The 21,138-nt window shown below is 36.6% G+C and overlaps 2 protein-coding genes across 2 annotated transcripts; both read right to left on the bottom strand.

The window, feature by feature from the left end:
* Nucleotides 1-910: 910 nt before the first annotated feature.
* tlcd3bb (TLC domain containing 3Bb) lies at nt 911-9,510 on the bottom strand. Its single transcript, XM_026223199.1, has 7 exons — nt 8,595-9,510; nt 6,752-6,951; nt 6,573-6,656; nt 5,424-5,646; nt 5,237-5,332; nt 3,357-3,466; nt 911-1,889 (listed from the first exon to the last, which is right to left on the bottom strand). Exons 2-7 carry the CDS (start codon nt 6,874-6,876, stop codon nt 1,622-1,624), a joined length of 906 nt encoding a protein of 301 aa, XP_026078984.1. The 5' UTR covers nt 6,877-6,951; nt 8,595-9,510; the 3' UTR covers nt 911-1,621.
* A 2,786-nt stretch (nt 9,511-12,296) lies between these two features.
* mazb (MYC-associated zinc finger protein b (purine-binding transcription factor)) lies at nt 12,297-20,989 on the bottom strand. Its single transcript, XM_026223198.1, has 7 exons — nt 20,263-20,989; nt 19,960-20,110; nt 17,668-18,041; nt 16,562-16,809; nt 16,414-16,477; nt 15,910-16,081; nt 12,297-13,792 (listed from the first exon to the last, which is right to left on the bottom strand). Exons 1-7 carry the CDS (start codon nt 20,293-20,295, stop codon nt 13,434-13,436), a joined length of 1,401 nt encoding a protein of 466 aa, XP_026078983.1. The 5' UTR covers nt 20,296-20,989; the 3' UTR covers nt 12,297-13,433.
* Nucleotides 20,990-21,138: the final 149 nt, after the last annotated feature.

Here is a 21,138-nt window from a genome sequence, read left to right as displayed (position 1 = left end):
TTGCAGTCTTGTGCAGAGTTATCAACGTTTTACTGATTTAATAAAAAAAAAAAATTATATATATATATATATATATATATATATATATATATATATATATATATATATATATATATATATATATATATATATATATAAATAAATAAAACTTATTTTATTATTATTTCAGTTAATTGCCAAGGGAATATCTCTTGTGTTTTAAACTGATGTACTAAAATAAATATTTATAAAAAAACAAAACAAAATTTCTAAATATTTAACTAAAATTAAAATGGAAAACGCAACATAAAAACTCATTCAAATTAATAATAAATACAATAAAAGCATTTCAGTGATACTAAAATATGTAAGGAACAGACTTGTAAATCCAATTTTGGAGTCATGTGTAACTCTGTTAAATGTAATTTCAGCAAATCTCAAAATTATTCTCCATTTTTCATTCTGTCTTTAGGATTTCATTTTGTATTTATTTAGACAAAACGGTATAGAATTATAATTATACTACTGGCCTTAATTTTAATATACTTAAACTACCATCAAATGCTCACAAGACTGCATTTATTTGATCAAAATACATATAATTTTGTGAAATATCATTACAATTTATAATAGCTGGATTTGTTTTAAAATATTAAAAAATGTCATTTATTGCTGTGATCTCAAAGCTGTATTTTCAGTTTCATTACTCCAGTCTTCAGTGTCACATGATCTACAAAAATCATTCTAATATGCCGATTTGCCGTTCAAGATACATTTATTATTATTAATGTTGAAATTGTTTTTTGCTACTTAATATTTCATATTTTTATACTATTTAATTGTAAAAAATCAGCGTAATATTAAAGATTTTTTTTCCAGAAAGTTCAATGACTAGCATTTACTTTTAAATAGAAAACTTATGTAACATGAGTTTTTTTTTTTTACATGTTGGAACAAAAAGAGCAGCTCAGACATTCTGCCAAACATCTCCAATCTGTGTTTCACAAATAAAATAATACAGCATCTAAACGACATGAGAAGTGGGTACATTTTAATTTTGGGTGAACTGTCCCTTTAAACCCAGCGAGAGGCATTTCAGCTGAAATCTATAGACCTAGTCAAGCTTGATAATGCGCTTGGGACGCCACGGGTTGCTCTTTGTAGACCAGTCTAAATATAATAATCGAGGACATTTCTATGAACAATGCATCTGCAACACTACAGAAATATATGCAAAGAACAGACCTCAGGCACGAGACCTCAGCCCCAGTCTGGCATTCGGTGACCCTTCAAAAGTGCCTCAAACAAAAAGTGCTCGTCTTGGTTCAGAAATGTTCTCACATAAAATATGCACTTATTGCCTCAGGTGCGATGTGACACACATCTGGCCGTTGTGTGGACACTTCCACTGATTTTTCCGGCATTTTTGCTTCCCTTGATCTACTAAAGCATGTCTTATTTACAGTACACGAGCCCTGTAAACTAAACATAATGCTGTTCTGTAATGTGTTACAGGGCGTCTAGTCCATTTCAGTACTTCTTTAATCACTCCGTGTACTTCCTTGGCAGCCTGCCCTTCTGCTCTGCATTCATCCAATCCCCTTTATTCTTTGCTTAGTCTCATTAGCATAGTCTCCTCCCCTCAGTGCGACATTGTGGGCTTGTCCCGACCCACCATCCGTGAACTGTATCCGTTGGCAGACTGAGGCAGCGGCTCGTGTCCTTCGTAATCTGGCTTGAGCGAAGCCGTGGGTTTGCGGGAGCGCGAGGAGCTGCCGGTGAACAGGCGAAAGGCCCCCCTGCAGATCAGGGAGAACCAGTAGAGCTGCGGGGCCATGAGCAGAGCCGCTCCTAGATTACACTGCCACGGCACCGTCAGAGGAACCCGGTAGAAGGGAATAGAGGCGTACCTGGACAGGGTGCCAAAATACAATTATAATCCAGTGATCATCCAAGACTTAAAACACTGTGTATGATGGACGGATGGATGGATAACACGGACAGACTGATAAACAGACAGACAGATTGACGGACAATAGATGATAGAACAAAAAAACAATAGAATGATGGATGGATGGATAAAACAGATGGATAGAAAAAACAGATCGATAGACAGATGGACAGATTGACGGATGGTTGATAGAATGATAGAACAAAAGGACGGATGGATGGATGATAGAATGATAGAACAAAAGGACGGATGGATGGATGATAGAATGATAGAACAAAAGGGTAAAATGAAAGGATGGATGGATGAAAACAGGTTGATAGACAGACGGACAGATAGATAGACAAATGGATGGATGATGGATGACAGAATGATAGAACGAAAGGATGGATGGATGGAATAAACAGATGGATAGATAAAACAGATAGATCGATAAGACAGATGGATAGATAGACGAATGGACCTATGGATGATAGAATGATAGAACGAAAGGATGGATGAATGGATGATAGATTGATAAAACAAAAGGATAGAATAAAAAAGATGGATGAAAACAGATAGATTGATAGACGGACAGATAGATAGACGAATGGATGTACAAACGGATGGATGGATGATAGAACAAAAAACAATAGAACGATAGATGGATGATGGATGGATAAAACAGAATGGACGGATGGATGATAGAATGAAAGGATGGATGTGTGGATAAAACAGATGGATATATAAAACAGATAGATGGACAGATAGACAGACAAATGGATGATAGAATGATAGAACAAAAGGATAGATACATAGAACGAAAGGATCAAAAGGACAGACAGACAGACAGACAGACAGACAGACAGACAGATAGATAGATAGATAGATAGATAGATAGATAGATAGATAGATAGATAGATAGATAGATAGATAGATAGATAGATAGATAGATAGATAGATAGATAGATAGATAGAACGAAAGGATCAAAAGGACAGACAGACAGACAGACAGACAGATAGATAGATAGATAGATAGACAGACAGACAGACAGACAGATAGACAGATAGACAGATAGATAGATAGATAGATAGATAGACAGATAGATAGTTAGATAGATAGATAGATAGATAGACAGACAGACAGACAGACAGACAGACAGACAGATAGACAGACAGATAGACAGATAGATAGATAGATAGATAGATAGACAGATAGATAGACAGACAGACAGACAGACAGACAGACAGACAGACAGACAGACAGATAGACAGATAGATAGATAGATAGATGGATGGATAGATTTTTTCCTAAAATGCTAATTTTGTCTTTCGTCAAATATAAAAATAACAGTGGATGGGTTTTGATTTCATGTGGGTGAGTAAATAATGATGGAATTCTCTTTTTTCAGTTTGAACTATTCCTCCAAACGCTTCAAGAGAGACATACCTTCCATAAACGTAGTAGAGATAAGGGAAGAGAAGGACTCGACAGAGGAAGAAAGTGATCAGCATTACAGCTCCATTCACTTTGTGAAGAAGAGTGTGCTGCTGCTTGTACTTCAGAGTGAGAAAGAGAGAGACAAAGACAAAGAGAGAGAGAATAAGCAACACAACTTGATGAAAGAAGGGAAAATGAGCTAGAAGAAAAAGAATGAGTGCGATTGATTATAAAACGCACCACTTCACACAGTGTTGAGAATAAATGGGTCATACCCTACATTTATATCGTTTCATTTTCCATTTTCTACTTCAAGGTTGACCTCTTTCTGAAGACTTCATCTAATGCCATTTAGTGATATTTTACGATCCATTTAAGCTCAGTGATCTACACCTCTACTGTGGCATCAGTACAGGTTTTTGGAAACCTGTCAGGAAACTATCATTATGGCTGCCGTTAACGACAGATCAATAGCACACTTCGCCTTTAAGGAATAGTAATGTTGAATCTGTAGCATGTAACTGATCCACACGTATGTTGAACACTCAGCAGTGAACACACATCCTCTCATCTGGCTCAGCACCAAGCTAAACTGTGTTATTCCAGACACTGGAGGCTGGAGGAGGGTGGGTATTATATCAAGTGTTACATTTCATCTAAATTCAGGAGCTATATTGAGAGACAGCTGTGGACATGAGGCTCTGAGAGGGTGACGGGGAAGAGCAATAAGACACATGTAGCTTAATCTAACAGAACACGCTCAGCCCCAACACATCTTTTATTAAAAGAAGTTTAAAAAGCATAGACTTTTTTCCTAAGGATCACAACAGAAATAAAAATGTGTTTGGACCCTCACTGGGTTTCATTGAATGGACACACACAAAAACTAAAACATTATTCAAAATATCTCATTTTGTGTAAGATATAAAGTTACACTTGTGAACAGAAAAGATTTAAAATTATTACTTTTTATGGAAAAAATATACTTTAAAATAATATACTTAAGTGTGAACTGAATGTAATGTTTTCAGATTCTTTACTGCATTTTCTTTTAAATTATCATTAGTTCAACTTAAGAATGCTTTTATGACCCACTTAAGTAGGACTTAAGTACATATTTAAATGTAATTTCTTAAATGCCTCGATTGTCTTTGAAATATGATTAAAGTAAACTGCCTGAGGTGTTGAAAAGCATTTATGGTAAATACAAATATATTTGTAATAATGAAGTTGCAATTCAGTACACTTAAAATCTAGTAACTTAAAATGTAATATTAAATAGCACCACTGTTAAAATGATAATCAAGTACTTAAAATGCACATTAGCATGTTAGCCAACATGTTGAAATAAGTGAACTTCTTTAAAGCATGCCAAAGGTTGTTAAAACATCATGATTTTAAATGCATTTTTAAGTAAAATGTTTAATGCATGTGTACTTAAGTGTATTTAGAAGCATAATCTTGAAAGTGTCTCTCTTTTTAAATATATACCTTTAAGATTAGAAATTTTATACATGGGCACATTCTGTAAAATTAAATGAATAAATACAATTTAATGGTGACTTCATCTCTCATAATTAAGCCCGTTTTTCAGAATTGCAAGAAAAAAACTTTGACATAAGAACGGCATTAGAGTTAATAAATGGTATCATCATTTTTTTCTTTCTTTCTTTTTTTTTCTTGTTTTGTAACTTTGTAAAAACAGGCCAGGCTTGTACTTCAGCATAAGTCAGCACTTCTGTAAACACACTTTACTATGAATAATATATTAAAGTACGACATAACTGGAGTTGTGCTTAATGTAACACACACATTGTTAAGGCTGAAGCAGAGAATGATGAATCAGGGTAAAAATACCACAGCACTCATCTAATCAATAACGAATGTACCTGGATGAGGATTTTGCCCAGACAGACGGACGGTGTGCTGAGCTCAGCCAGGAACATGACACCCTGGAAGTAATCGCCCTTTCCCTGCCTCCAGAACTGGATGAGAACGAGAGAGAGAGCAGATCTGAGTACGAACAGATTCTCTAAAAGCTTGAGTTTCTGATTTATTAAAATGTAGTCTATTTACCACAGAGATGGGGAAGCAGACGGTGACCATGACCACGTGATGCAGGATCATGAGGAACTCTCGCCGCAGGTAGCCTCTCAACGCCAAAGCCTTGGATTTGGAGCCGTTGTCCACCTCGTGACCTTTGACCTGGAGCTTGTACCAGTAACACAGGAACATGGCGTAGATGTCATACACAAAGTACGGCACAGCGAACAGGATGTAGGAGCTGGTCAGCCAGTGCCTGAGAAAGAAACACACAGACTGATGGGCTGAGAATCAGTGAGGAAAGCAGCTCTAGGACTTTCTTTGGGAAAAAGTGAAGAAAAAAAAGTACTTATGAAAATTATTAACTCAATGTAATTTTTTAGAGATACTAACATGCATGTAATTTGGAAATTAAATGAAAATGTATAATAGTTTAAATGCATATTAAATGCAATCAGTTGAAATCAAGAATTTTATTTTGTTATGATTATTTTATTGATTATATTCTCTGCGAGTACAGATTACATTTAATAATGTACATTTCCCCCCCCACAGGGGCGTTTGAAAACTTTGATCCCGTTTTTAAAGATGTAAAGAAAGACCATGTACTATATAAAGACTTTAAATATTCAAGATTATATAGACATGTTGCTGGCTAAATTAAATAATTCATAATAAGTTCTCATTGTACTAAAGTCAAAACATTTTCTTAAAATATTATCTGGAAAATATAACATTTATATTCTTAGTTTTATATGTCTAATTCATCAGCTTCACCAATTTATTTTATTTTAATTACAATTATTTTGTATTTTTTTTTGTAAATTCTGTTGCCTTTTTTAGTGTATATGCAATAAAGCCATTATAAAACCACTTAAATGTTGAGTTTTTTTTAAAAAAAGTTTTAAAAAGTTTAGGGTTGGCTACATTTATTTGTTTAAAAATACAGTAAACCATGTTGATAGCTTCAGCACATTAAAGCCTGCCTGCACAAATACACCCTCATATCTCTATTTTTACAGTGTTCATGCATTTAAAACAAACTGACTGACAAATACATTAACAAATCAATAGGTTCACATTATGTCTCTTGTGATTAGGAACAAAGAGCACCAAAACGGTTTTGCTTATGATTTGATACACATTGATTTTATGGCAGAAAGTGATGAGGGTTGCACCTACTGGTCCTCAATGATGTCCTGACAGGAAGTGGAGATGATGTAACCAGCCGTAGAAGCCATAATAGCTTGGATGGACGACACCAACCTTAAAAACATAACAATACACCAAAAGTTTCGATCTATCCAAAGACAGTTGGAAATGTCACTATCTACTCCTAGCCGAACCTGCCCCATGTTTACCTGGCTGAAACAACGACAGCATCGCCCTCGTTCCACCGCAGTCCCGGGATGGATTTGAGACAATGCTTAGACAAGAGGAAAAGACCTGGGAAAAACACAGACCCCGCTGCTAAGATGGACAACATGGTCCCTGGTAGGTGAACTCCGATATTACCGCGGTCAGAAAAGCCCTCCACAGTTCTCCTGTCCTGCTCCCGCTCCTGAAACCAAACACAGCTTCAGAACCTGAAGGGTTATGAACAAACAAACGATAGGACAGCAAGTAGCTATTCAAATCAGAAGAGCAATTATAAAGAACAGCTCTCATCTCAAACAAGGAAGGGAAAATGGATTCTCCTGAGTCCCAAATGTGTTGCATAAACCAAGTTATTATGTACGCCCCATATGGTGCCACATGTGGCCAGTCACAAGCAACATAAGTCTAACACATGCAAACCGAGTCACATGTCACAGCCAGAATCAGAGTCAATAATATCCTGCATTTATTGCCCTGGATCACACATGACCTTTATTAATACAATACGACCTACTGTTACACAAAAAGCATTTTCAATATTATACATGAACAATACACTAAATAAATGCATTATATTATAATAAATGCATTACATACATACTAAAATAGGCCTACAATACCTGTTATAATTGGCACTCTTGAAACTATTTTATGAATTTGAGGCATGCATATATATATATATATATATATATATATATATATATATATATATATATATATATATATATATATATATATATATATATGCAATGTATTTTAAAATATATAACAATGTATTAAAGTAGTAAGCAGATAAAATATTGTTTAAAATTGTTAAAAATGTATATTATATATAAATATATAATTAAAACAGCTAAAGATCCGCAAAAATTACTTTTTTTTATAAATTAAGTTAAATTATTATTATCATTATTATACATTTATTGTGTTTGAATATAGGCCTATTACTACCGTACTATACTAGAATTACTATTACTATTTATGAAGTTAGTAAGAATTCACACGTGTGTTTGTGTGTGTGTATTATTACATACATTTCTATAAATATATTAAATATAAAATAAATAATTAGGTTTAAAATTCAATTTTTTAAATACAAGTTATATTTTTATGAATATGAATTACAATAAGTATACAGAATTTGTAAAACACAGCTCCATAATAAAATAATATCTACAGAATATATTAATAAATGTATACAAATTTCTGAAAAAACAAATTTTTTAAAAATAACACACACACACAGATTTATATATATATATATATATATATATATATATATATATATATATATATATATATATATATATATACACACACACACACACACACACACACACACACACAAACATTTAATGATCATTAACGCATTTGAGCTCTGCACAGCTTCACAGTGCTCTTCATTAAACAGTTATTACATGAATATTTCAGCCGAGCATCCATTGATTCGAGTCTCATCTACAGCTCGTAAATCAGCTGATGTAACAAAAGCACGTGAATCCCGGCTCAGGAACAGGCAAAAATGCGCAATGCGCTATATCATGTAATCACAAAAAGAAAAACGCTGGTTTAAGAAGAAGAGTATCTCAATCTACACACAAAATGGTCGACCATTCTTTCACACAAACCATAACGACGTGACAAACGTGCATATCGACGTTCCTCTCTCGAAATGTCACGTTATTGGTTGATGGAAGACAATGCTCGTGTATTTGCATGACAAATGAATAACAATGCTCGGATGCATCGTGATTAACGGGACGGTGCCACACGAACTAACAATCATATTAAGCAACATGATCTGAATGAACAAATGAATGAACATACGTGACGCTCAGCGGCCTGCCGACGCTCGCGTCCCGCTGCATGATGTGCACACTGACATGGTTTGTGCGGAGTACATGCAGTCGGTGTCTTTGCGGTGAATAATTCTGTGGCAGCTGCTTTCCGTTCAGTCCCCCGCTCGGAAATCTCTCGGTTTAGCGATGCTTCAGTCACTAGAGCTGCTCGATGAAGTCCGGTCTGCACCCTGATCTGAAGCTACATGATCGATCACGCAGAGGACAGCAGCGCGCGCCTCCATCACCATCCGCACTGCTTGCATTACCGGATAAATCAAGCGGCTCGTGATCAATAACGCGTCGCGCGAGCCTCCCGAAACAGACGCAACCAGTCGCTGCTGCTGTGTGTGGCTCGAGATCCGCGTCAGACCGTCCGACAAAAACAATGAGCGCAACGGAGAGCTCGTCCCTCAGGAGAACAAAATGAGATCGCGTGTGGGATCTGCTAATTGTTTGTCAGTAGATTGTGGCAGTGCTTTGGGGAAAACGAATAAAAACGTCAGCGGCAATCCCTCGAGTCTAAATGTATCCCAAACTCTTCCCATACTGATGGAAACATTTGTTGTTCTTTCAGGCATTTACAGTCTGCCCAGTCCTGGAATAAAGATATGATACACTTTGATTTTGGAGTAGTGTGTGATGGCATTGGTAGCTGGAAATTTTAAGACTGGAATTAAGTCTGAATGCATCTAATAAAATAAAAATGACTCTTTTGGACTTCTCAAACACTGAATGGATTGAGCATATGCAAACTTTTATGAAAAACGAGCAGGGGACAGCAATTATGAATTTATGAAGAAAATTATTAGAAACCATTCTAATGATGATTCGATTATTAGAAATTATTAAGACAAATCACATTTAATACTAAACAAGCATAATCGATTCGAAGTTAAAGATTAAAGGGTTAGTTCACCAAAAATGAACATTTTATTTAAGTTATTAATGATAATTTTCATTTGTCGGTGAATTAACACTTTAAAAGCAATTATGGCAAATGTAATATTCCAATACTCTGGGTTTTTTTGTGTACTTTTTTTTTTTAACAATTGGTATGAAATTGTTTCCAAATTAAACATACTCTTTTTTTTTATCAATAATGCAAACATTTTTTTTCCTTTTTAGTTTATTTTTTGACGTTCTTGTGAAAAAGTAAAAAAAAAAAGTATGGCTAATTTGATATGAAATGTTTATAATGTGATGAGAAGACTGAACAGCTTTTGTCTTTTAATAAAAGAAACCAATCCACCAAAATGCCATATTTAAATGCTTTTTCCTATAAATAACAAAACGGAGAAATTACAGCAAATTAAACATTGCAACACTAGAAAATATGGCTATAGAGGTTCACATATATGCAAGCATAACAAAACCAAATGAGAGTTTAGAATGCTAAATACATGTAACTAAGACGATCAACATGCAGTTCAGTATATTCTATAAGTCCATGTAAGATTTAAACCCAGAATACAGAAACGAGTCCGTGCTAAATGAATCTGAAATGTTATGGTTTATAGCGTAAAGCTTTATTCTGAATGTCTGAGAGATATCAGTGCAGCCTTGTATCATTCGTTGTAATTTATCTCTTGGTTGAACATGCGTTGAAGCGCTGCAAGGATGTATTGTAATATGCCTATAATGAGAAATGAGTGATAGGGCACAAATATTGACTCCTGCAGTCCTGAGATCTGGATGGGCAGCATTCCAGCTTCCACATTTGATCACATCAAAGCTGCATGAATTATTGATGTGCTCAGGATAAATTACAACACACAGAGACAAAGATTCATCTTCAGGAAGATCAGAAAGCGTCGCAGGGTTTGGTCTCACTTTTCCCGTTTTCCCACCGACGCAGTTTAGGCATCCCCATATGGATTATTATTATATTGAACTGGAGGTCTGTGCGCTGAACTGTACACACACACAAATCACACGACCCAAGATATGATTACTCCATTTCCTTTTAATAGTCAAAATTACAAAATGATAACATGATCTACATCATCTACAAAATAATAACATAATATCCATGATCATGGTAAGCATCAACAATTTGTTTTGCTCTGTTTATAGACATGCATACTTTTAAGAAATATAAAAATATAAATATAAATACATCCCATTATTATTCTACTTTGCTTTTTTTTTTTTACCGGTTCATCGACTATCATTTTAATAGTGTTTGACGAATTAAATGCGCTAGATACAATAAGGCATTGAGATGCATTGCCAGAGCTGTACAGAGATTAGAGGTATTATTTCAGCTTAATGCTAAATTTAAATAAGGAACCTAAATATGATCTGAAGCTTTTAACAACGACTACATTTCTACACAGGAAGAACAAATCTCATATTAAAATTAAGCTCATGAATAACCAGATATACAGTACCAACACTAAACTGATCAAACAAACCACTCCAGTACAAAACCAAGAACCAAGACGAGTCTTTTCTCCACCGTTTTTAAACCTTGAGCTAGTAAAGAGTTTGATTTCCTCGGGTTTTACTTATCTTTAAGCCCTTCTTTAAATGCACCATTCAAACATTCACAACAGAAAAGAAAGAAAGAAAGAAAGAAAAGCAATCTTCTACAAAAGAGCATTTGCTAAAAGTCTTAGAGGAAGCAGTAACAACAGACGGCCTGCTGTTCAGAAAAATAACACGAGGACATATCTGAAGTACACATCCTATTAGCCCTGTCTTTGAGTTTCCTAGTCGTGTGTCTCAGAAAAAGGATTCCTACTGTCAATATCTCCTGTTTTCTTCTAAATGGACACGTGGATTAGAAGCAGAAGAGAATTGTGTGCATTTTAAACCCCTCACAGTACAGTCACGGCCAAATTATTAGACTCAAACAAGCATGCTATAGCACTACGTTCATCAACGGTGTATTACACGATTGATCACATTTCACACAACATCAAAAACCAAAAAGTAAATCTAAATAACTCTTCAGGACAGTCCTGTAAAAGAAGCAAGCACCTGATAGTGAAGGTGAAATCTGGGTCTTTCCATTTCTGAGCAGTCGGGCCAGTTTTGATGTTTTTTCCGCTTGAATGTAATATGTATATATGAAGACAACTTCACAGTTAGACTCAAACTCAATCAGAGTTTAATTATTTGGCCAGTACTGTACGGACACCACTGCGTGGTCAGGTCACGTCCCTACTATTAAGATTTTTGGCACTCTGACATTATTTCCATGAACATTTTTACGCTATTAGTAATAAACATGTTTTTCTTTAAAGTACACATTTTTAGGATCAGTAAGGTATTATTTAAAGAATATTATTAATTAAATGAAGCAAGGCGCTTTCTATTCATCAAAGAATCCTGAAGAGAGTTTTCAAAACTGTTCAAAAACTGTTTTTCTTCGATAATAATCAGAAATGTTTCTTGAGCAGTAAATCATCATATTAGAATGATTTCTGAATACCATGTGACTCTGAAGACTTGAGGAATGATGCTGAAAATTCAGCTTTGATCAAGTACATTTTTCAATATATTCACATAGAAAACAGTTGCTTAAAACTTTAATAATATTTCACAATATTACTTTTTCCTTACTGTTTTTTTTTTTTTTTTTTGATCAAATATATGCAGCCTTCATGAGTATAGGAAAAAATCTTACCAACCCCAAACTTTCAATCGTAATGTAGAAATATTACTATTATTTTTTTCTTCACACTTTGGAACTACGAAATGTATTTCTGGGAACTAAAGGAGAAATGTGCACAAATTCATTAAAACAATGTCACAATGACAAAAATCTTTACGGACCTAAAAAGTCAGGAAATGTTTGTTCTGTCTTCCTCTTGATTTTGGGGTGAAATATGACCTGGACATGTCAGGTACAACATCCATCACACAGTGTTTGTGTATCAGTGTGTATATGCAAATCAGTTTTTGCTGGCAGTAGAACATTACTATCAATTCAACTCCCTTTTCTCTCAAACCTTCCTCTTTCATCTAATGCAACCTCTCGGATCTTCTTCTGCTATTATTACTTATGAATGGATCTTGATGCCAGTTTATGGCAGTGGAGGTCTGGCAAACAAAGTGGAAATCATATTACAGGCAGAAGAAATACAGTAGCAACACACAATCACAGTATCATCAGAGTCCTGCGGCCAAGAGAGCAGAGAAGGTCAAAGAGAGAGAAGAAGCCCGTGAAAGAGAAACGGTGGATTGAGTCAGTGCGACGTTCACCCATCATTTACTCACCCTTGAGCCTTTATTTTGTTCTGTAGGACACAAAAGAAGAAACTTAGCAGAATGTCCGAGCTGCTCTCTTCCATGCGATTGAAATGAATGAGACACCAAAGACGGTCAAGCTCCAAAAAGGAAAAAAAAAAAGCTCCATTTTGTAATATAAAGTCATGGCGTCTTCATGAAGGGGAGTGAATGATTCATGTTTGGGTGAACTGCACATTTAAAATAAAAAAATCAGCCCCATAAGTCTCTTTTGCAGCCTTTATGCCCTGATCCTTCTTGTTGAGCCAAGATAGCTAAAGGAAGACCAAACCGTCCTCCTGCCTCCTCAGCAAGACAAGAAATTGTTCATATTAACTATCTGGTTTTGAGAGGGATACATGTAAAGCGACTATATGTCTCAATATGTCTGCATAATCGAGAGGTGTTCTTTTAAAATCTATCATGCTACAGTAGTTGTCATTGTATGTGTGTGTGCATGTCATAAACATGAGCAACTTTCACTCAGAATGCCGTTCTTCACAGTTTCTCCTTGGCTTCTTTAGTGTAATAAGTTGTGTAATAAATGGCTGTGTGTGTGTTGCATGTGTGTGTGCACTACAGGCCTGCTCTGCTAGCTCTGAGGTTGTGGGATGATGCTGGAGCAGTCGGTCACCAGCAGATCCACCACCGTGTTCCCGCTCACGAACACCGTGGGAGCCGACACCATGTTGCAGAGGGTGACCATGCTGCCGGGCACCGCCTCACTGGTGGTGGTGGTGGTGGTGGTGGTGGGGTGAGGGTCACTCACAGGGGGGTTGTGGGTACCCATGTGGCCCTGCAGCTGTGTGGGGGTCTTGCAGTGCACGCCGCACAGCTGACAGACCAGGACCCCTCCGGAGCCCGAGGTGCCGAAGCCTCCGCCGCTGTCCTTCCACTCCTGACCGTGGTGCTTCTGAGCGTGGACCCGCAGGTACGTCAGCGTGGTGAAACCTGACGGGGCAAGACTGGGAGTGAAGCACTGCTGCTCGTCCTGATGACCTCATCATAACTCGTCAATGATCATTATCAGATGATCTTATTATGTACAAACGTTTCTGTTTATGCAATTAAAGAAAACTGTCACAGCAGACTGAACACGAAAGAGAGGGAGGGAGGGAGGGAGGGAGGGAGGGAGGGAGGGATAGATAGATAGATAGATAGAGGTAGACAGATAGAAAGATAGATAGATAGAGGTAGACAGATAGAGAGATAGATAGAGAGAGAGATAGACAGATAGATGATAGAAGAACAGATAGATAGATAGATAGATAGATAGATAGATAGATAGATAGATAGATAGATAGATAGATAGATAGATAGAAAGATATAGAAGAACAGATAGATAGATAGATAGATAGATAGATAGATAGATAGATAGATAGATAGATAGATAGATAGATAGATAGATAGATAGAGGTAGACAGATAGAGAGATAGATAGAGAGAGAGATAGACAGATAGATGATAGAAGAACAGATAGATAGATAGATAGATAGATAGATAGATAGATATATAGAAAGATATAGAAGAACAGATAGATAGATAGATAGATAGATAGATAGATAGATAGATAGATAGATAGATAGAACAACAGAAAGAGAGATGATAGATAGCTAGATATAAAAGAACAGATAGATAGATAGAACAACAGAAAGAGAGATGATAGATAGATAGATAGATAGATAGATAGATAGATAGATAGATAGATAGAACAAAAGAAAGAGAGATGATACATAGATAGATAGATAGATAGATAGATAGATAGATAGATAGATAGATAGATAGAACAAAAGAAAGAGAGATGATACATAGATAGATAGATAGATAGACTGACAGGTAAACAGATAGACAGAACAACAGAAAAAGAGATGATAGATAGATAGATAGATAGATAGATAGAAGAACAGATAGATAGAACAGAAAGAGAGATGATAGATAGATAGATAGATAGATAGATAGATAGATAGATAGATAGATAGATAGATAGATAGATAGATAGAGGTAGACAGATAGAGAGATAGATAGAGAGAGAGATAGACAGATAGATGATAGAAGAACAGATAGATAGATAGATAGATAGATATATAGAAAGATATAGAACAGATAGATAGATAGATAGATAGATAGATAGATAGATAGATAGATAGATAGAACAACAGAAAGAGAGATGATAGATAGATAGATATAAAAGAACAGATAGATAGATAGAACAACAGAAAGAGAGATGATAGATAGATAGATATAAAAGAACAGATAGATAGATAGAACAACAGAAAGAGAGATGATAGATAGATAGATAGATAGATAGAACAAAAGAAAGAGAGATGATACATAGATAGATAGATAGATAGATAGATAGATAGAACAACAGAAAGAGAGATGATAGATAGATAGATATAAAAGAACAGATAGATAGATAGAACAACAGAAAGAGAGATGATAGATAGATAGATATAAAAGAACAGATAGATAGATAGAACAACAGAAAGAGAGATGATATATAGATAGATAGATAGATAGATAGATAGATAGATAGAACAAAAGAAAGAGAGATGATACATAGATAGATAGATAGATAGATAGATAGATAGATAGATAGATAGATAGATAGAACAAAAGAAAGAGAGATGATACATAGATAGATAGATAGACAGACAGGTAAACAGATAGACAGAACAACAGAAAAAGAGATGATAGATAGATAGATAGAAGAACAGATAGATAGAACAGAAAGAGAGATGATAGATAGATAGATAGATAGATAGATAGATAGATAGATAGATAGATAGATAGATAGAACAAAAGAAAGAGAGATGATACATAGATAGATAGATAGATAGAACAACAGAAAGAGAGATGATAGATAGATAGATAGATAGATAGATAGAACAAAAGAAAGAGAGATGATACATGGATAGATAGATAGATAGATAGATAGATAGATAGATAGATAGATAGATAGATAGATAGATAGATAGATAGGTAAACAGATAGACAGAACAACAGAAAAAGAGATGATAGATAGATAGATAGAAGAACAGATAGATAGACAGACAGACAGATACTCACTGCGGTTGCACAGATGGCAGGAGTGATGCTGTGATTGGTTGTGCACTCTCATGTGATCCGTGATGTAGGCTGCAGACAGCAGTTTTCCACAGATGTGACACGGAACCTTCTCTTCATGTCTGATCATGTGAGCACGCAGACGGTCACGTGTGGCAAAGCTCGATTCACACGTCTGTAACAAACAACATACATCTTCACGTTACAACTACTTTACCATGGTATACAAGGTCCTTTACCGGTCACACGTTCAAATAAAAAGATCTTCACACTATTAAATAAAACAATAACAATTTGTGTGTACTGCAACATTAACAGAAAGACACGTAAGATATAAACAGCTATTATACATTAAGCTCATAGAACCGAATATCACGAGTATGAATATATCTAATGATATATATCTGAATATTTTGCAACCTCTAACCTTAAGAATGCACTATAATCAAGAAAAGGCCTTTTCTTCAGCGTAAATCAATTACAAAATTGCAAAACAAACTTCCATACCGGACATTTGAAGGGTCTTTCTGAAGAGTGGACCTGTCGGACATGACTGTTGAGATGATCAGGCCTGAGAGATCGAGGGAGAAACATGTCATTCACAGTCAAATGAGTCAGTAGTGTGAAACTAAGACGATCTCAGTGTCTGTCCTACCGCGAGAAAGCTTTAGCACAGTGCGGGCACACGTAGGGTTTCTCCACGCCTCCCTGGTGGGATCTGACGTGATGGCTCATGCGGTCCTTCCTCTTGAAGCGCTGCTGGCAGATGGGGCAGGAAAATGGCTTCTCGTCCGAGTGGGAGAGCCGGTGTCTGTTCAGGTGGTACACATCCCTGAAGGCTTTCCCACACGTCTCACATGCGTGGTTTTTACGCACAGGGTTGGGGTTCTGGGTTACTGGCCTCTGAAGGAGTAGCAGCGAAAAGAGAAGATTATTTAAGTCTGAAGAATGTCCCGAAACTTGGTTCATACTTCCACGAGTGCACAAAAGTGACATCATAATTTTGCATGGCCTGCACACATACACAATTGTGGAAGTGTGCAAACATTGTAATTCAATCCTGATGTCAGGTTTTTTTGTAAAAAGCTTTTGAAGATATACGTTTAAAATACTATACTTATAGATGTTCAAACACATTGTAACAGTCTAAAGTGACAGTAAAACCATGGCTTGCATAAGCTTACTTCTACATGTGAACAAATCATTAACTGTATGTAAGGTATCAAATTTTCATGCCGCGATTAATTGCTAATGCTTTCATCACGGTATACGGTATTATCACGGAATTGACATTCAGTTTTAAAAAAGTGGTTATAATACAGTACAAAAAGTTAAATAACATTTTTCTTAGGCTGCTTTATTTATGGGGTTTCCAGGGAAAGGGCCACATTGTCTGCAGTTTAGCGCCATCTGCTGTCAGAGAGTGAATGTGCTTTCATTCAGTGCGTCTCTCACATGTTCCCATGTGCTTCTCATGCGTGCTTGTTTACATCAGAGCGCACACATGTCTTTCAAGCAGCATACAGTGGTGTTGTGCATTCTGACCAAAAGTATTCTTAATATGCATTCCAAATTCTGAATAATTTGTTATATATACTTATTGACAGTATTTAGAAGTGCCCACGATTATAATATTGTGCATATTCATTACCGTGATATATCGCATGACCGAATACTGGCACATGTCTAACTGTATGGCATCATTTGTGATTCACTGTATGCCACGTGAAGCAGATTCTGAAAACACATTCGGATTCCCACCTGTATAGGCTCCCCTGTTGCCATGACAACAGCAGCCGGAGGCGGGAGGGCGGTCACAGTGGAAGTCACGCTCTCCATCACAACATTGTTTCCATCCTGAGTGGCCAGGACTTGTGTGTGTGGAGGGGGCAGAACAGCAAGAGTGGTCAGCGTTTGGGTTTGCTGCTGGGGTATGGAGAGGTGAAGGAGAGAGAGGGGGACCGTTTGTCTTTCGGCACTCTCTTTAGCCACGCCCTCTTGGCTCTGGGACCCCCCCTTCATGCGGATACCGGTGTGGACGGACTGATGGCGCCGCAGGTTGTAGCTGTTTTTGAACTGCTTGCTGCAAATTGAGCAGATATGAGCTGCGCGGGCCGGTCTGGACACTGGCTTCACTGATGGGAGGAAGAGACAAAACTGAACGTTACTAAACATTAAGAAGAGAATTAAGGTAACATTAGCAAGTTTTTGGTTTTTTTGCGAAATTACAGTGACCAACTTGAACTTCTTGTAAAATCTGCATGTGGATTTTTTTTCACCCTTATGCAATCCCAATCAGATGGATTAAAGGTTTCGCCCATAAAAAATTTGCTGGACAACAATAAATGTGAACGAATTTTTACCACCATACTTTTTGACTAATGACTTTTCAAGAATTTTTGCTAAACTTTACGGGCAAAATAGGATGAGGGTCTAATACGGTGTCACTTTTAAAACTAAGATCTAAATGGCAAATCCGTAGCAAACTCAAACCCATTGAGAAATCTTTAACATTCAGGTGAAACTTTCAAATGTGCAGATTTAAGTTGAAAGGACTGCATTTCGCCAATAATAAATTAAAAGAATGCTCTTTACAGACACACTATATGACTATAGGAATTTCTGCAAAATTTTGCCAGTGAAAAATGGCTATTTTGAATATTGCCAATAGTAAAGCGAAATCACTTTCAAACCAAACAGCGTTATGTTGATCACTGCAGCTAATTCGAAGGACCAGATTGAACCTGCTGCAAAATCTGAAAAGCGAAAATCTATATCGAGTGGATTCCATACTAAAATGGTTGGATTACGCCTGTAAAAGTTCGCCAAATGACGGTAAATTTGACTGCACCTTTAGATACTTTTTCACTTATGATTTTCCAAGAATTTAAAGTACATTTTGCAGTCAAAAGATAAATCTTTCGCTCCCACATGAAATTCTTCTGAAATTACTTTTTGACCGGGCGAAAATTGACCCATTGCGAAATCCATGTGGAGAAGTCTGTTGCCCTTACGAGAAATTCCTTTTCATGAGAATTTCTACTGAAATCACTAGAATTTGCCCGTGAAAATGATAGTACATTTTATGGACACACTTTCTGACATGACTTTTGGCGTCATTTTGTGATTCATACTAACTGGTATAGAGATCTGCTTTTGTACCAGCTTAAAAAAAAAATGTGATGCAAACTGTTGTTTTGCGTTTTAATAAAGACGTTCACTTCTTGCTTTCGGTTCAAGGTTGAGTCAGTTGAAGATACTCACTGCATATACTATTTTTGTGACCACACATATGAATTATTATATTTAGCTGTATTCTGTTTTGAGTATTCAAACAATCCAACAAAAACATCTTAACAATACTGCTGAAACGTTGGTTTTACATAATCAAAATTGTGTATTAATTATCTGATGAATATGCTAAAATTAAAAGCTCTCGTTATGAATTAGAGTATATTAGCTACCATTACTATAAATAAAGACTTATGGTGACATTAAAAACTGGTCAGAAGTCAATCATACACGCAAGAGAAGGTTGTTAACTAGCTCTTATGTCCCCACCAATGTCAAAATGAAACCTACGCCCTTGAGTATTAGCCTGGCCTTCTTTAATTAATAATTTTTTTTAATTAATTAATCATTTATGATGTTATTATGTTCAGACGAATGATAAAAGCATGCAATTTCCAGGGAAATCTGTCCCAAAAACTCTAAAAAGTACTGTAACTTACCAAAGTGACTTAAAATAAGGCAAAAACAGTTTGCAATATGTTTTTTTCTGTACAGACACACCTTTTGACTTTTGTTTGTTCCTGATTAATTCGATTTTAAAAATCACAAATTTCATTTAGATTCTCTATACGAATTTCCATATCGGGAAAGCCTGACCTCCTGAAGATAACATGCCTATATTCCCAGTTGCATGGCTCTATGTGATCACAGAGGAACACTGAGGAGTCACAGAAAACCTCCAACCCCTCCCCACCAGCTTCCTCACTCCTCTCCAAACCTCCCTCCCCTTCTTCATCCCCCCCATCCCTCGCTCTCACACACCAGGTACAGGGTCCTCATTGAGAGCAGCAGTGTCCACTGTCGATGGAGGCGGAGCTATGTGCTCGGTGGGCGGGGCTTGAGGAGATGACGTGTGGCCAGGCATAAGCTCTGATTGGAGGGTCCCCTCCACTTGACTCTGGGAGGGTGTGGTCTGGGAAAGAACAATCACAAAGTACTAAGTTTGAATTCAAACTTCAACAGTGTAGGAGCATTTATTGTACCTACGCAAATGTTTTGTAACAATACGAATTGCACATCAATTTGTAAATAAACACACACGAACAAAACCATGTTCAGTCTCACCTGGAAGAGAAAATTACTCCACGAGGCATCCATTTTGTTCCCCGGCGATGAATATTATAATCAACTACACGATCCTCGAGATTAATAACGTACTATAAATCTTCTGTAGTTTGCAAACAGTGTTTAGTTGTTGTTTTTTTAAACTCTTCTCCAAATCACTTTATTTAATGAACGGCTCAGATTAGCAGACAAGCTATTTAGTGTTTACTTTGCTCTTATGCAACTTTAACCGATACATCACAACAACGCGCTATTTATTCATCTGCATGACTTTAAACATCGGAAGCAATAAACGTAATTTCTACACTCTTACACCATGCATTATAAAACAGGAGTTGATGCATATAGACGTTAAAACAGCGGTTAGATGTAATGCGCTTGACGCATTTGAAACTATGGATAAATCAGTGTTTTTCCTCGATCCCCTCGACAGGCCGTTCGGGTGTTTGTCGAAGCCTCGCTGTCGATTTCAAGCCGTGACCCGGACGAATAACACTCGAGCCCGGCCGCAGCCCGCCGCTCCACCTCGGCGCTTCAATTCACAGGATGTCATCTTTCTTTTTTTATCGCGCGCCCTCTCTCTCTCTCCCTCCCTTCCCTGTCTCTTTCTTCCTTTTCTTTTTTAATTCCTCTTTCTTCTACCCCCTCCTCTCCTTTTCCTCTCTCCGCTATGTCCCAGTTGTTGTTAAAGGGATGGCTCTCTCTCTCCTCCTATTTCCGTCGCTTTCCTGCTTCCTGTCAGAAGATGAGCCGACAGAAAAACAGTGACATCACGTGACTGCACTCCGCTGACCGAGGTTCATTCAAATAAACATATTTCGGAAAGACGCAATATTCTAATTTCGGATGCAGTATTTTCATTTCTGGTTAAGTATA

This window comes from Carassius auratus, chromosome 37 (genome assembly GCF_003368295.1).
Source record: "Carassius auratus strain Wakin chromosome 37, ASM336829v1, whole genome shotgun sequence".
Taxonomy (NCBI): domain Eukaryota; kingdom Metazoa; phylum Chordata; class Actinopteri; order Cypriniformes; family Cyprinidae; genus Carassius; species Carassius auratus.
Note: the sequence above shows the minus strand (reverse complement) of the source record. Positions and strands in the feature narration are given on the sequence as shown.